At 47.1% G+C, this 16,305-nt stretch overlaps 1 protein-coding gene across 2 annotated transcripts; it reads left to right on the forward strand.

Moving 5' to 3' along the window:
• The first annotated feature begins 253 nt into the window (after positions 1 to 253).
• LOC139284950 (fibroblast growth factor 12-like) lies at positions 254 to 16,025 on the forward strand. 2 transcript variants are annotated; one of them, XM_070905337.1, is made up of 6 exons: positions 254 to 452; positions 7,016 to 7,126; positions 10,167 to 10,270; positions 14,699 to 14,897; positions 15,389 to 15,391; positions 15,874 to 16,025. In XM_070905337.1, the coding sequence occupies exons 1-6, from the start codon at positions 254 to 256 to the stop codon at positions 16,023 to 16,025; spliced, it is 768 nt and encodes a 255-aa protein (XP_070761438.1). The 2 variants fall into 2 exon arrangements, with proteins under 2 accessions (XP_070761438.1, XP_070761439.1); XM_070905338.1 differs by lacking the exon at positions 15,389 to 15,391.
• Positions 16,026 to 16,305: the final 280 nt, after the last annotated feature.

Genomic DNA, 16,305 nt, shown 5'->3' on the forward strand with positions numbered 1-16,305 from the left:
TGTCATTTTCTTACATTTATGGACATGTAGATATCCGGTGCCGGCTGCTTCTCAAACTGGATCTGTGTGTTTTGAATGAGTTTTTGATCATGGAGTGACCGTAAGCAACAACAGCATTTATCAGACACTCGCTGGATCCCTCCGTTCAGACACGTCCCCTGTTTTGGACTAAAAAGGGAGCGTCCTCAGACTCGGGAAACAGAGCAGGAGCAGATCTTTTTTTCCTCGGTGGCTCCGTCCACCTCTCAGGGAGATGGCGGCGGCCATCGCCAGCTCCCTGATCCGACAGAAACGTCAGGCCCGCGAATCCAACAGCGACAAGGTTGCCACCAACAAGAGACGCTCGAGTCCGAGTAAAGACCCGAGGTCTCTGTGTGAGAGACACATCTTCAGCGTCTTCAGCAAAGTTCGCTTCTGCAGCGGAAAGAAAAGACCCGTACGACGGAAACCAGGTGGGTTCACAGACTCAGAACTCTTTGATTTGGACTCCGAGAACGGCCGCTTCCTCAGCTTTTAAAACGGCAACGTTACAACACACAGGTCAACATGTTAATGTGTCCAATACCTGCAGAACTGATGGCATTCATCAGCCCCCGCTGCGAATTAGCTAATGTTAGCACGCTAACATGCAAAGGAAGATTATACCTGTTAAACATCAGCATGTTAGCATTGTTGTTGCGAGCATGTTAGCATGCTGATGTTTATCTCAAACCACCACTGTGTGTAAGTGCAGCCTCACAGAGCTGCGAGCGTGTCAGCTGTCGGTCAGCTGGTGACTCCTCAGCGAGCACCGAGCACAAAGTTTACAATATCAGGAGTTTCATCTGTTGTTTCATGAAAAACAAACTGAAAGTCAGCCAGTCGTTGTTTTAAACATCATCCTCATCAGCGATGTTAGAAAAGAGAGACCCAACGTGGCTCCGGCTTCTCTGTGACGACGTCAGCTGGAGATGAAGTCACAGACAGACTAAGTCTAACTTCTCAGAGAGCGGGAGGAGACGCAGTGTTGGACCGCTGGACGGATTTCAACATTTACACATTTATGAGCTGCGTCTCTCATTAGCCGACACCCCGCTGCTGCAAACCGCTTCATGTTTTCTTGGCAATACAACAAACAGCTTCGTAAAGGAACGATTATACAGCTTCTGCTTGATCAGCTGCTTCACAGTTTACAGTCCGGAGACTTGAGCGTCTTTAACTTCTCCACTGAGGAGTTATTAAAGAAATCTCTGCGCCTGCTGAACCGCTGAGTCATTTACTTCAGCGTCAGCACTTTGTCTTCTTTTGATCTTTCACCATCGCTGAGCCCCCTAGTGATGAGATCTCTTACAGACAAGTCGTGAGTCATGTGATCCTCCGAGTAGAGCCGGAACAACGTATTTTCTGTCTTTTTGAGTTTGGTGCGTTCTGAGGCTGCACTGCTTCAAACCGCCTCCAGGAGGTCGAGTTCTCCAGTCCAGAAATATTAGAAGGATATTGAAGCAGGAAACTCTTTATTTCCACTCAGTAGCCCTCTTGTGGTCTAAAAGGTGCATGACGCCTGAGACCTGAAAGTTTGAAAAACACTTCAGACCAGTCATCCCAGCATTTCCTCCAAACACTTTGGGTTTAGTGCCCTTGAAACCCGGACATACTTGTACCTAAACCCGAGCTTGTTTTGCGTACTCTTACATGTTGTTGTGTTGTTACTGGATGCTAACAGCCGCGTCAACCAATCAAATCTAACGTGAAGCAGTAAACAAAGCAAGGACGTCGAATGTTTCCTCTGGGTAGGTTTGTTACAACGAGGAGACTTCCTTTGTTGTGCAACAAGTGACCCTGATTCTGTTGACCAATCACAGACTGCGTAGTTTCTAGCTCCACCTTTAAGTCCCGGGTCAGTGTGTGGGACTGAATGGAGCGTTTCTATTGGTCCATCTGCAACATCTGCCAATGGAAACATGAAAATATTCGTTCTAAAGTTGAATTAAATAACAAAGTAGAAATGATGCTGCTTTTCATGGTGAACAGAATAATTCTAATTTATAAACGATCAGTCGTCTGCTGATGGTTCTGCTGACTCAGCTCCATTTAACATGCCTCATTCATAATGAACAGGTCCTCTGGAGGAACATCCAAACATGAGAGGATACCACCGAAGTTTATATCTGAAGATTAATTAAAGAGAACAAAAGGCACGAATGGTACAGAAAGAAAAACAGAAACACTTCATTGTGTTGATTCACTTTATGTTTTTAGGTCATAGAAAGAGTAAAAATAGTGAAAACAGAACATAGTAAACATGTTTACTCCTGTAGATGTTTGGAATAACAAAAATGACCCTTCAGGAACGTAACATTTATAAATTATAAATGAATCTCTGGCTCCTCACATTTATAAAACACGAGGACTCATTAAGATTTAAATTGTGCTTTTAAATCTGAGCAGAAATGATCAATAAATGTACAGATGTAAAAGAACCAGAGATCCAGGTGCTGCTTTCTTCCATAAAAGCTGCCTCTGGTTCATTTTCACATAAAGGAAATCATCATCGAGTGAATCACAACATATAAATATTATTCAGTTTAACCCAAAATGAAAATGCATAAAGCTTCATAAGAGCAGACAGTGACTTTGTTTTGTTTTTAATAATTATTTTATTTCAAACTAGAATTCATCATCATCATCATCATCACCACGTCTCAGTTGAGGAGGCAGCATGTGATGATGCTCACAGGCTCACAGATGTGTTAAAACTCCTCAAACAGTGTGAACACACACTTATAAATAAAACTCCGTTCAGCAGAACATCAGAGACGAGACTCCGACGTCTGATGTCAGAGAATAAAACCAGAATCACCAACTGAAAAACCAAACATGTCACATGACGTTTCCCTCCAAAACAAACCATGTGACTCCAGCTCTGCAGCTGCTCGCTGAATATTATCATATAACAATATTTAATGAGATATAGGAATATTACAATATAGGTTTTTAATGGTTTTCTGCACGTATGAAGGAAAATATACAAAATATAATGTAAGTAGATTACAGGCAGCTTTAATTTACATTACAAAGAAGTGAAGGTGCAAACTCAGCAGTTCACCTCACGTTTGCAGTTAATAAAATAAATTAATTGATTGTAAGTTGTTTTAAATGGATTATCTTTATAATCATTTAAGAGTTTTTTAAGGTTCAAAATTTCACCTTCATTGTAAACCTGTTCACCTGTTCACCTGTATGACCTATAAGGTTCACATTACGTGAATGTCACTTGATCAATATCAAGGGTATTATTTTATAATCAAATATATTACAACCCATTCATTTATTATGTTGTGAAGTCATAATTAAAACACTTGGAACATGTTGGTTAGTGAGCTCCGTTGGTTTGAGCGGGTGTTGGTAACCTCAAGGTCGTGGGTTTGATCCCCGTCCAGGACTGTGGATTCAAGTTAACATAAAGACCTTGACTGACATGAAGCGTCCATGTTTGTTTCTTCTTCTTCGGTGGTATTAAACGTAGGATATATCAGAGCTGTCAGTTATCGACATGAACTCTCTTTACCAATCAGAAACTGGTGATTACAGTAACTCAGCTGACATGAATGGGGGGAGGTGGAGGAGAGGAGGAGGAGAGGAGGAGGACAGCAGGAGGAGGAGGAGAGGAGAGGAGAGGAGAGGAGGAGGAGAGGAGAGGAGGAGGAGAGAGGAGGAGAGGAGGAGGAGAGGAGGAGAGGAGGAGGAGAGGGGAGGAGAGGAGGAGGAGTGGAGAGAGGAGGACAGCAGGAGGGGAGCAGGAGAGGAGGAGGAGGAGGAGAGGAGAGGAGAGAGGAGGAGAGGAGAGGAGAGAGGAGGAGAGGAGAGGAGAGAGGAGGAGAGGAGGAGAGAGGAGGAGAGGGGAGGGGAGGAGAGGAGAGGAGGAGAGAGGAGAGGAGAGGAGGAGGAGAGGAGAGGAGGAGGAGAGGAGAGGAGAGGGGAGGAGAGGGGAGGAGAGGAGAGGAGAGGAGGAGGACAGCAGGAGGGGAGCAGGAGAGGAGAGGAGGAGGAGAGGAGAGAGGAGGAGAGGAGGAGGAGTGGAGAGGGGATGAGGAGGAGAGGAGAGAGGAGGAGAGGAGGAGGAGAGCAGGAGGAGAGAGGAGGAGAGGAGAGAGGAGAGGAGAGGGGATGAGGAGGAGAGGAGAGGAGAGGAGAGGAGGAGAGAGGAGGAGAGGAGAGGAGAGGGGAGGAGAGGAGAGGAGGAGGAGAGGAGAGAGGAGGAGAGGAGGAGGAGTGGAGAGGGGATGAGGAGGAGAGGAGAGAGGAGGAGAGCAGGAGAAGAGGGGAGGAGAGGGGAGGAGAGGAGAGGGGAGGAGGAGAGGGGAGGAGAGGAGAGGAGGGGAGGAGGGGAGGAGAGCAGGAGGAGAGGAGATGAGAGGAGAGGGGAGGAGAGGAGAGCAGGAGGAGAGGAGAGGAGAGGAGAGGAGAGGAGAGGAGAGGAGAGAGGAGGAGGAGGAGAGGAGGAGGAGAGGAGGAGGAGAGGGGAGGAGAGGAGGGGCTGCAGTTCTTCCTCTGCTGCTGAGTCATGTTAAAGAAGCAGCTTGTCAGTCGGATATCAGTTTCATGTCTGTGTCCAGTACAGAGAGAGGTTCAGGATGTGTTGAGCCTAGCTTAGCACAAAGACTGGAAGCAGAGGGAAACTGTTAGCCTAGCATCATCAAAAGAGAAAAAATACACCTCCACAGAAAAATCCAGAACATCGAAGAGCAGCTGTGATGTGATGATGACTTATAATAACAAAAACTTGAAAACTATTAGTCTTGTTGTTTTTGCGTGTTTCAGGACACGTCTGTCTGCCTGCCTGTCTGTCTGTCTGTCTGTCTGTCTGTCTGTCTGCCTGTCTGCCTATCTGTCAGTGTGAATGTAGCACAGCCGCCTGCTCCACATTAGCTCTCTGTATTTTGGTCTATTTCTGCCAGAGATGAGTCCATCTGGCCCACATTGTCATGTGGAGCATCACCTCATGTCTTCATCACCTCATCACTTCATCTCTTCATCACTTCATCTCTTCATCACCTCATGTCTTCATCACTTCATCACTTCATCTCTTCATCACTTCATGTCTTCATCACCTCATGTCTTCATCACTTCATCTCATGTCTTCATCACTTCATCTCTTCATCTCTTCATCACTTCATCTCTTCATCACCTCATGTCTTCATCACTTCACCTCATGTCTTCATCACCTCATGTCTTCATCACTTCATCACTTCATCACTTCATGTCTTCATCACCTCATGTCTTCATCACCTCATGTCTTCATGTCTTCATCACTTCATCTCTTCATCACCTCATGTCTTCATCACCTCATCTCTTCATCACCTCATGTCTTCATCACTTCATCTCTTCATCTCTTCATCACCTCATGTCTTCATCACTTCATCTCTTCATGTCTTCATCACTTAATCTCTTCATCACCTCATGTCTTCATCACTTCATCTCTTCATGTCTTCATCACTTCATGTCTTCATCATTTCATCTCTTCATCACTTCATGTCTTCAACACTTCATGTCTTCATGATGTATGTCTGTTGGTGGACATATATGATGAACCATCGCCTGTGTGTGTGTGTGTGTGTGTGTGTTTTGGGGTGTGTGTGTGTGTGTGTGTGTGTGTGTGTTGGAGTGTGTGTGTGTGTGTGTGTGTGTGTGTTGGAGTGTGTGTGTTGGAGTGTGTGTGTGTGTGTGTGTGTGTGTGTTGGAGTGTGTGTGTGTGTGTGTGTGTGTGTGTTGGAGTGTGTGTGTGTGTGTGTGTGTGTGTGTGTTTTGGGGTGTGTGTGTGTGTGTGTGTGTTGGAGTGTGTGTGTGTGTGTGTGTGTGTGTGTGTGTGTGTTGGAGTGTGTGTGTGTGTGTGTGTGTGTGTGTGTGTGTGTGTTGGAGTGTGTGTGTGTGTGTGTGTGTGTGTGTGTTGGAGTGTGTGTGTGTGTGTGTGTGTGTGTGTGTGTGTGGTCGCCTGTAGAGGTGAGACACTTTGAGCCTCTCATGCAGTAACACACACTTTCTCTTTTCCTTTTAAAGACTCATAAGTGTGTTTGCTGTGTTTGCTGTGGTGTCTGTGAGCAGGTCAGAGCAACAACTGCAGGAAACAAGATGGAAACTGCAAAATATGTATATTTAAATATTTAGTATTTAAAGTGGAGGGAAGCTACTCGACGCTGCTGAACGCTCCCTCCACAGGTTAACAGCACTGACGTGATGTCACAAAGTACTGCAGTACTACAGTACTACCTGCACTGTCTCGTTTTATCTGGCAAATATGAGATAAGATGAGAAGAGATGAGTTAAGATAGAAAGTAAGAAATGATAAGATGAGGTGAGAGGAGATATACTGAGATGAATAAAATGAGAAATTATGAGCTGAAATCTGATGGGATGAAGAGATAAAATGGTTTAACTGAGATTAAAGTGAGTTCAGATTAGAGCGGACGGGATTCAAGGAGAGGAGATGACACGAGATGAGTTGAGATAATATGAGGGATAGATGTGATGATGGAGGGTGAGATAAAGTGAGGTGGATGAGAAACGATGAGCGAGTAGAGATGAGAGACGACGAGAGATTAAATTAGAATTAAAGTGGGAGGGAAGATTACACAACACGAGACGAGGTGAGATCATGAGAGACGAAAAGATCGAAGAAGATTAGAGGAGATAAAACAAGAGATGAGAGAAAGTGAGATGAGATGAGGTCGGATAAAACGATATCATTGATTATATAAAAGGTCAGGAGACGACGTGAGAGAGGATCAGATGAGAGCTGAACACAGAGCAGCTGAGGAGGAAGAGTGGACGGGATGAAGAGGCCGCAGCATCTGCAGCTGCTGGAGCGTCCAGTCCGACCTGCAGCTGAATAATGAATGTGCTCCGAGTGTTTAGAGTGGACAGATAGCGATGATGGTCGTGTAGCACTCAGGCTGTGTAGACTGATGCCTGTACACACTGTGTGTGTGTGTGTGTGTGTGTGTGTGTGTGTGTGTGTGTGTGTGTGTGTGTGTTGCAGAGCCGCAGCTGAAAGGCATCGTGACGCGTCTCTTCAGTGAGCAGGGCTTCTTCCTGCAGATGCAGCCTGATGGAGCCATCAGCGGGAACAAGGACGAGAACAGCGACTACAGTGAGTCTCTGCTGCTTCACCTGGAGCTGTCACACACCTGCACCACCACCACACCTGGAGCTGTCACACACCTGCACCACCACCACACCTGGAGCTGTCACACACCTGCACCACCTGCACCACCAACACACCTGGAGCTGTCACACACCTGGAGCTGTCACACACCTGCACCACCTGCACCACCAACACACCTGGAGCTGTCACACACCTGCACCACCACCACACCTGGAGCTGTCACACACCTGGAGCTGTCACACACCTGGAGCTGTCACACACCTGCACCACCTGCACCACCACCACACCTGGAGCTGTCACACACCTGCACCACCAACACACCTGCACCACCAACACACCTGGAGTTGTCATACACCTGCACCACCAACACACCTGGAGCTGTCACACACCTGCACCACCACCACACCTGGAGCTGTCACACACCTGCACCATTAACCCTGACCCTCCTCCTCCTCCTCCTCCTCCTCCTTGTTCTCTCCTTGTTCTCTCCTTGTTCTCTCCTTCGTCTCCTCCTTGTTCTCTCCTTGTTCTCTCCTTGTTCTCTCCTTCGTCTCCTCCTTGTTCTCTCCTTCGTCTCCTCCTTGTTCTCTTCTTCGTCTCCTCCTTGTTCTCTCCTTCGTCTCCTCCTTGTTCTCTCCTTCGTCTCCTCCTTGTTCTCTTCTTCGTCTCCTCCTTGTTCTCTCCTTCGTCTCCTCCTTGTTCTCGCCCTCGTCTCCTCCTTGTTCTCTCCTTGTTCTCTCCTTCGTCTCCTCCTTGTTCTCTCCTTCGTCTCCTCCTTGTTCTCTCCTTCGTCTCCTTCGTCTCCTCCTTGTTCTCTCCTTGTTCTCTCCTTGTTCTCTCGTTCTCTCCTTCGTCTCCTCCTTGTTCTCTCCTTCGTCTCCTCCTGGTTCTCTCCTTCGTCTCCTTCGTCTCCTCCTTGTTCTCTCCTTGTTCTGTCGTTCTCTCCTTCGTCTCCTCCTTGTTCTCTCCTTCGTTTCCGCCTTGTTCTCTCCTTGTTCTCTCCTTCGTCTCTCCTTCGTCTCCTCCTTGTTCTCTCCTTGTTCTCTCCTTGTTCTCTCCTTCGTCTCTCCTTGTTCCCTCGTTCTCTCCTTCGTCTCCTCCTTGTTCTCTCCTTGTTCTCTCCTTGTTCTCTCCTTGTTCTCTCCTTCGTCTCCTCCTTGTTCTCTCCTTGTTCTCTCCTTGTTCTCTCCTTCGTCTCCTCCTTGTTCTCTTCTTCGTCTCCTCCTTGTTCTCTCCTTCGTCTCCTCCTTGTTCTCGCCCTCGTCTCCTCCTTGTTCTCTCCTTGTTCTCTCCTTCGTCTCCTCCTTGTTCTCTCCTTCGTCTCCTCCTTGTTCTCTCCTTCGTCTCCTTCGTCTCCTCCTTGTTCTCTCCTTGTTCTCTCCTTGTTCTCTCGTTCTCTCCTTCGTCTCCTCCTTGTTCTCTCCTTCGTCTCCTCCTTGTTCTCTCCTTCGTCTCCTCCTGGTTCTCTCCTTCGTCTCCTTCGTCTCCTCCTTGTTCTCTCCTTGTTCTGTCGTTCTCTCCTTCGTCTCCTCCTGGTTCTCTCCTTCGTCCCCTCCTTCGTCTCTCCTTCGTCTCCTCCTTGTTCTCTCCTTGTTCTCTCCTTCGTCTCCTCCTTGTTCTCTCCTTCGTCTCTCCTTCGTCTCCTCCTTGTTCTCTCCTTCGTCTCTCCTTCGTCTCCTCCTGGTTCTCTCCTTCGTCTCCTCCTGGTTCTCTCCTTCGTCCCCTCCTTCGTCTCTCCTTCGTCTCCTCCTTGTTCTCTCCTTGTTCTCTCCTTCGTCTCCTCCTTGTTCTCTCCTTCGTCTCTCCTTCGTCTCCTCCTTGTTCTCTCCTTCGTCTCTCCTTCGTCTCCTCCTTGTTCTCTCCTTCGTCTCTCCTTCGTCTCCTCCTGGTTCTCTCCTTCGTCTCCTCCTGGTTCTCTCCTTCGTCTCCTTCGTCTCCTCCTTGTTCTCTCCTTGTTCTGTCGTTCTCTCCTTCGTCTCCTCCTGGTTCTCTCCTTCGTCCCCTCCTTCGTCTCTCCTTCGTCTCCTCCTTGTTCTCTCCTTCGTCTCCTCCTTGTTCTCTCCTTCGTCTCTCCTTCGTCTCCTCCTGGTTCTCTCCTTCGTCTCCTCCTGGTTCTCTCCTTCGTCCCCTCCTTGTTCTCTCCTTCGTCTCCTCCTTGTTCTCTCCTTCGTCTCCTCCTGGTTCTCTCCTTCGTCTCCTCCTTGTTCTCTCCTTCGTCTCTCCTTCGTCTCCTCCTTGTTCTCTCCTTTGTCTCTCCTTCGTCTCCTCCTTGTTCTCTCCTTCGTCTCCTCCTGGTTCTCTCCTTGTTCTCTCCTTCGTCTCCTCCTTGTTCTCTCCTTCGTCTCTCCTTCGTCTCCTCCTGGTTCTCTCCTTCGTCTCCTCCTTGTTCTCTCCTTCGTCTCCTCCTTGACTTAGAGGACACTGAACTTCACAGTCTGAGTGGAACAACATGATTCTGATGGTAGAATAAGTAAACCAGGACCTGGTGCCATGTACTCAGAACCAGGACCAGATCGTGTGGATGCTGGATGTGGATCTGGGTTTTTCCTGTTGAGCTCAGGATTACAGACTCTGCTGCGTCTTTTGGTTTGAACAGAGAGGCAGAAAGAGGACAAGAGGAGGAGGAGGAGGAGGAGGAGGAGATGTTTTGGATTCTCCTCTCTCTCTCAGTTAAATAAAGGAGGATTAACAGCAGCCATCGCCACAGGCCTCTTCCTCCTCCACCTCCTCCTCCTCTTCCTCCCCCACACTGCAGCTCTCTGTCCCTGAGGATTAACTCACCTCTCATCTCTTCATCCCTCTCTCCTCTTCAGTTTAGCAGCTGTAACTCAGCGTCACGTCCAGCTGCACATCAACATCTGCAGGAGATACGAGTTTGTTTGACTACGAGATGGATTCACTGTAAAAGATTTCAACATGCAGACGCTGGTGTTTGTTCTGCCATGAAGGTACATTTGACCTCTTTCTCTCTGTCTCTGTCTCTCTGTCTGTCTCTCTGTCTCTGTCTCTGTCTCTCGCCCTCCAGCTCTGTTTAACCTGATCCCAGTGGGTTTGAGGGTTGTGGCCATCCAGGGAGTGAAGGCTGGACTGTACGTGGCCATGAACGCAGAGGGCTTCCTCTATACATCAGTAAGAAAACCTGTCTGTCTGCCTGTCTGCCTGTCCTTCTGTCTGTCTGCCTGTCTGTCTGTCTGTCTGTGTGTCTGTCTGCCTGCCTGCCTGCCTGTCTGTCTGTCTGCCTGTCTGTCTACCTGTCTGTCTGTCTGTCTGTCTGTGTGCCTGTCTGTCTGTCTGTCTGTCTACCTGTCTGTCTTTCTGTGTGCCTGTCTGTCTACCTGTCTGTGTGTCTGTCTGTCTACCTGTCTGTCTGTCTGCCTGCCTGTCTGCCTGCCTGTCTGTCTGTCTACCTGTCTGTCTGTCTGTCTGTCTGTCTGTGTGCCTGTCTGTCTGTCTGTCTGTCTGTCTGTCTGCCTGTCTGTCTGTCTGTGTGTCAGATCTTGTGATAAAACAGTGAAAAAGTGAAATGTTCCCGTCTCCTTCGTGTGTTTGAACCCAAAATAATTTGCTGCTTATTTTTAACTTGTTATGAACATCAGATAAAAACATTCACCTGTTGAATATCCAACATGCATTCAGTCAGACAGCAAACCTGCAACAACACTGACGTGTCTCCAGACTGCAGCTGCTTCACAGTAAAAGCCCTCCAGTGTTGACTCACTGCCTTTCACAGTAAAAGCCCTCCAGTGTTGACTCACTGCCTTTCACAGTAAAAGCCCTCCATTGTTGACTCACTGCCTTTCACAGTAAAAGCCCTCTAGTGTTGACTCACTGCATTTCACAGTAAAAGCCCTCCAGTGTTGACTCACTGCCTTTCACAGTAAAAGCCCTCCAATGTTGACTCACTGCCTTTCACAGTAAATGCCCTCCATTGTTGACTCACTGTCTTTCACAGTAAAAGCCCTCCAATGTTGACTCACTGCCTTTCACAGTAAAAGCCCTCCAGTGTTGACTCACTTCCTTTTACTATGAAGAAGCTCAAAGACGTTCAGTGTAACTCTCTCCTTGTTCTTTCCTTCGTCTCCTCTTTGTTCTCTCCTTGTTCTCTCCTTCGTCTCCTCTTTGTTCTCTCCTTGTTCTCTCCTTCGTCTCCTCCTGGTTCTCTCCTTGTTCTCTCCTTGTTCTCTCCTTCATGTCCTCCTTGTTCTTTCCTTCGTCTCCTCCTGGTTCTCTCCTTGTTCTCTCCTTCGTCTCCTCCTGGTTCTCTCCTTGTTCTCTCCTTCGTCTCCTCTTTGTTCTGTCCTTGTTCTCTCCTTCGTCTCCTCCTTGTTCTCTCCTTGTTCTTTCCTTCGTCTCCTCTTTGTTCTCTCCTTGTTCTCTCCTTCGTCTCCTCTTTGTTCTCTCCTTGTTCTTTCCTTCGTCTCCTCCTGGTTCTCTCCTTGTTCTCTCCTTCGTCTCCTCCTGGTTCTCTCCTTGTTCTCTCCTTCGTCTCCTCTTTGTTCTGTCCTTGTTCTCTCCTTCGTCTCCTCCTGGTTCTCTCCTTGTTCTCTCCTTGGTCTCCTCTTTGTTCTGTCCTTGTTCTCTCCTTCGTCTCCTCTTTGTTCTCTCCTTCGTCTTCTCCTGGTTCTCTCCTTGGTCTCCTCTTTGTTCTGTCCTTGTTCTCTCCTTCGTCTCCTCCTTGTTCTCTCCTTCGTCTTCTCCTGGTTCTCTCCTTGGTCTCCTCTTTGTTCTGTCCTTGTTCTCTCCTTCGTCTCCTCCTTGTTCTCTCCTTCGTCTCCTCCTGGTTCTCTCCTTGGTCTCCTCTTTGTTCTGTCCTTGTTCTCTCCTTCGTCTCCTCCTTGTTCTCTCCTTCGTCTCCTCCTTGTTCTCTCCTTCGTCTCCTCCTGGTTCTCTCCTTGTTCTCTCCTTCGTCTCCTCCATGTTCTCTCCTTCATCTCCTCTTTGTTCTGTCCTTGTTCTCTCCTTCGTCTCCTCCTGGTTCTCTCCGTCTCCTCCTGGTTCTCTCCTGCGATCTCCTCCTTGCTGGTGCAGTAAAATGATCTGACCACAAGATAAAGTTCAAGATTCAGCTTCAGCATGTTTGAGGGATCTTATTTCAAGATGTTCATGTCCAGATGTCACCTTATCTTCACCTGATCTGACCGATAAAATTCCTCCGACACTTTGGTTTCTCTGTATATGTGACAGAAAAAAGCTCAATTTTAGAATACCATGTGTTGTTGTGAAAATAATACTAATAATACTAATAGTTAATAATGCTGAACAGGACAGCCCTGATCAGCCTGCAGACTGAGTACAGCTACAGCTGCTTCGCCTCAGTGAGTCCATCCACCATCCATAATTCATGTGTGCTCCTTCCATAAAACTTTAAAATGCAATTCTTCAGTCGCTGTGTGCTCAGCATAAGAAACGAGATGGAGTGATGGAGGAAGAGAGAGATGATAGAGATGATAGAGATAAAAGACGTGTGCAAACAGGAAGAAGCTTTTCTCTCTAAAAGAAACAGGAAGCTTCAGATAGAATCACAATATATTTGTTAGAAATTCAACATATCCCATGAGTCCTAGTGGCTGCAATGTTGTCACATCGTCATGGGAACTGTGGTTGTGAGGTGACCCTTCCACTTGATGTGACTGTGCTGAATAAGGAAAAACAGGAAAACCTCTCGTTATTCCGACATTATTCCAAGATGGTAACCCGCCCCTCACTCGCCTTGTAGTCACACCGAATGGAAGTGAAGTCTGAAGTATGTGTTTTTATTGTGATAGCAACTCTTAGTGGTTAGTTAACAAGTGAAACAAGGTACGGACACAGTTGGTTTAGGTGTAACTGTGGGCGATTTAGAAAATCAATATATCTCCAACTTGATATAGTTGATGAACATCTTTTCCCTCCCAGCTGTTGTATTTATGGTCTGTAGCATTTGATATAAATTAGCTCTTGTAGCTCCACTTGCTGGTGATGCCAGGTGAAGCACAATGCTATCGATGCTATTGATTTTTAGGGCTTGTTAAGGTTTAAGATCAAGAAACTAAAAACAAAATCTCTTTGTTTGCAGATGATATCTCGCTTTATGTCCTAAACTTCCTGTCTCACTACTGCACCTTTGGCAGTTTTCACCACAGAGCTTCCAGATTAATTTCTCACTCAGTTGCACTAAGTTGAAGTTTTTTAACCTTCCCGTCCGCTTCGTGTCACCGGCCAATCCCGCGCAGCTTTGAAAGCACTGAGACTCAGCAGGCAACTGAAGAGAAACATTCTCACAGTGTTCAGTAGGTCTTCACTTCTAGTCTTTGCTTCTGTACCTGCTCAACATGCACATCAGGACCGCTTGAAGCCTCCACCACAGTCTTCTCCCAGCCCAAGAATAGCTTACAGCATTCTCCCCACACAAATGTAAAGGCCTGTGATCACATAATGTGTCCAGACCCAGATCCAGATCCCATATTAAAACCAGATGAAGATGGAGTACCAGCAGCAGCACTGTGATTAATTGGCTAAATATGGACTCAGATGGAGGGTGCGACAGTTTCTCCTCCTCTTCCTCAGCTACAGGATGTGTTTCTTCCTTCAGTCAGTTGAAAGTAAAGCAGTGGTGTGTGCTGGGAGGCCTGGCTGTCTAAACACTATATATTTCAATTATCACGTGTTGATTTGTGATGCAGGCCACCTGCTGAGAGCAAGAAAACGCTTTTCATCATCATTCCCTCTGTTTCCTCAAGCCCCCGCTCCTCTCCGTCATCTTCATCCTCCCCTGAAGCTCTTTCTTTTCTCCTCCACCGTCGTCTCTTTCTGGTTTATGTTCATGCATGTTCACTGCCCCCAAATATATTCACGTTGTATAATGATGTTTACCAAACGTGCAGGAGCCCTAATGAACTAAATAGAATGTTAAATTGTTCTGTTTGTTTTTTCCTAATTCAGCTAAACAACATTTACATCTTTTGTCCGTTCTCAACATCAGTTTTGTCTTCTTAAACGTTAAATGTCGGATAGTCCTTGAATGCACCAACAATATCAGTTGATCAGTCAATCAACAGAATCAACCAACGATTTCATTTAGTATTTCATCTCTTTGGAGTTTGGAAACAAGACGTCACCTGGACTCTGGAAAGTTTTCACATATTTTCTGACATTATTTAGAAACAGATTAATTGATCATGAAAATACTGATTATACACACAGCTGCTAACAAACCAGTGCAGCTTCTTGTTTCTGTTCTTCAGGAAACCTTCAATGAGAGTTAAATGTCAGAACGGGTTTCTGCATCATGTGGGTTTGTTCTGCTCTGATTGGCTCTCTACTCCTCCTTGACCACCTGTTATAACCAGAGGGCACACACACACACACACACACACACACACACACACACCTGTTATACCTGGAGGGAACTGCACTGTGCTAAATGTACTGTAATCTGTCCCGACAGAGTCAAGTTTGACCTCTGAAGTCCATATTTAACTTCATGGAGATTCAGTCCAGTTTGTACAAATGTAGCTGACTTAGCTTCTATCTGTGTGTGTGTGTGTGTGTGTGTGTGTGTGTGTGTGTGTGTGTCAGGATGTGTTCACAGGAGAGTGTAAGTTCAAGGAGTCTGTGTTTGAGAACTACTACGTCATCTACTCGTCCACGCTGTACCGGCAGCACGAGTCGGGCCGGGCCTGGTTCCTGGGCCTCAACAAGGACGGAGTCATCATGAAGGGGAACCGAGTGAAGAAAACCAAACCCTGCTCACACTTCGTCCCCAGACCCATCGAAGGTGAGCCAGACACACCTGCTTTCTCCAGAGTCACATGTTACACACTGACGTGTTTAGCCTAGCTTAGCGCAAACACTGTTAGCCTAGCTCCATCCAAAGAGACCAAATGGTGTACTTTGGGTTTCCTTTTAGACCAACCACAGCTGTGGATATATAGTTTACCTTTTCTTCAAGATTTCAATGAAATTTGAGATTTGTCAATACGTTTTTTACATGAAGGATAAGACATCTGGATTCTGTAAAAGAAAGAAGTGGAACAAGAATAAAGTGACTAAAGTTTTAGAGTGAAGTTACGACATTCAGCGTATCATTAACCAGGTGTGAACAAGTTATTTTACCTGATATTGTTATTATTCCTAATGAATGACTTGTGAGGGGAAAAACAGTGTTTGTATATAAGACAGCACGGGAGGATCAGACCGTGACCGGGTCAGACCTTTATGTTGGTGGTCTGAGGTCTGAGGTGAAGAGACGAAGCAGCTGGATCAGAGGTCGTCCTGCAGGAACTTCCTTTGAGTTTGAGGACACGGTGAAGCTCTAATATCACAGATGGAGGTTTAACAGGAAACATGAAGCTCCGTCTCTGCTTTCAGCTGCTCTGTCTCCCTCTCTCTCCCCCCTCCTCCCCCATCTTCATTTAAAAATATCTGTCAACTGTCACCTTCCCCTCCGTCCATCTTCTTCTCTTCCTCCACGTCCTTCTCCTTCAACCTCTCCACATCTCACTCCTCCCATTTCTCCCTCTTCCCTATTCTTCTGCCTCCCTTTGTCCAACTCTCCCCCTCTTCCCCTCCCCATGTATGTTCCACCCCCTCGTTTCCATCCTTCCGTCCCTCTTCGTCCTGCGTGTTTCAAACTGTATCTGTATATGTGTCCTCGTGTTGTTGATGTGGCTGCTGTAACAACACGATATCCCATCAACGTTAATCAAGTAAGATTTTTCCTCCTCCCTCCTGCCCTCTCCTCCCCCCTGCAGTCTGCATGTATAAGGAGCCGTCGCTGCACGAGCTGGAGGAGAAGCTGAAGGAGAGCTCGCGGAGCCCGACGCTGAACAGCGGGGAGCGGGCGAGGAGCCGGGAGCGTAATCAGGAGCAGCAGGAGGACTGCACAGAGCAGGACGGATCATAGCCTGCAGCGCCCCCCACAGGCGGAGGAGGAGGAGGAGGAGGCGAACTCCCATTTTAACACTCCCTCTGTTCAGCAACAAAAGCAACTACAACCACACCAACGACAACAACCGCCACGACGACGACGAGGCGACAACAACGAAAACAACGAAAAAAAGAAGCAAAAAAAAAAATGGAGGGAAAATCTTCTTCTGCTTGTGTTGAAATATTTTAAATCTAAAGGGGGGAGGGGGGGGGGGGGGGGTTGGAAAGAAATCAGGACGTTGATGATGATGATTTAC

Source organism: Enoplosus armatus, chromosome 5 (genome assembly GCF_043641665.1).
Source record: "Enoplosus armatus isolate fEnoArm2 chromosome 5, fEnoArm2.hap1, whole genome shotgun sequence".
NCBI lineage: Eukaryota > Metazoa > Chordata > Actinopteri > Centrarchiformes > Enoplosidae > Enoplosus > Enoplosus armatus.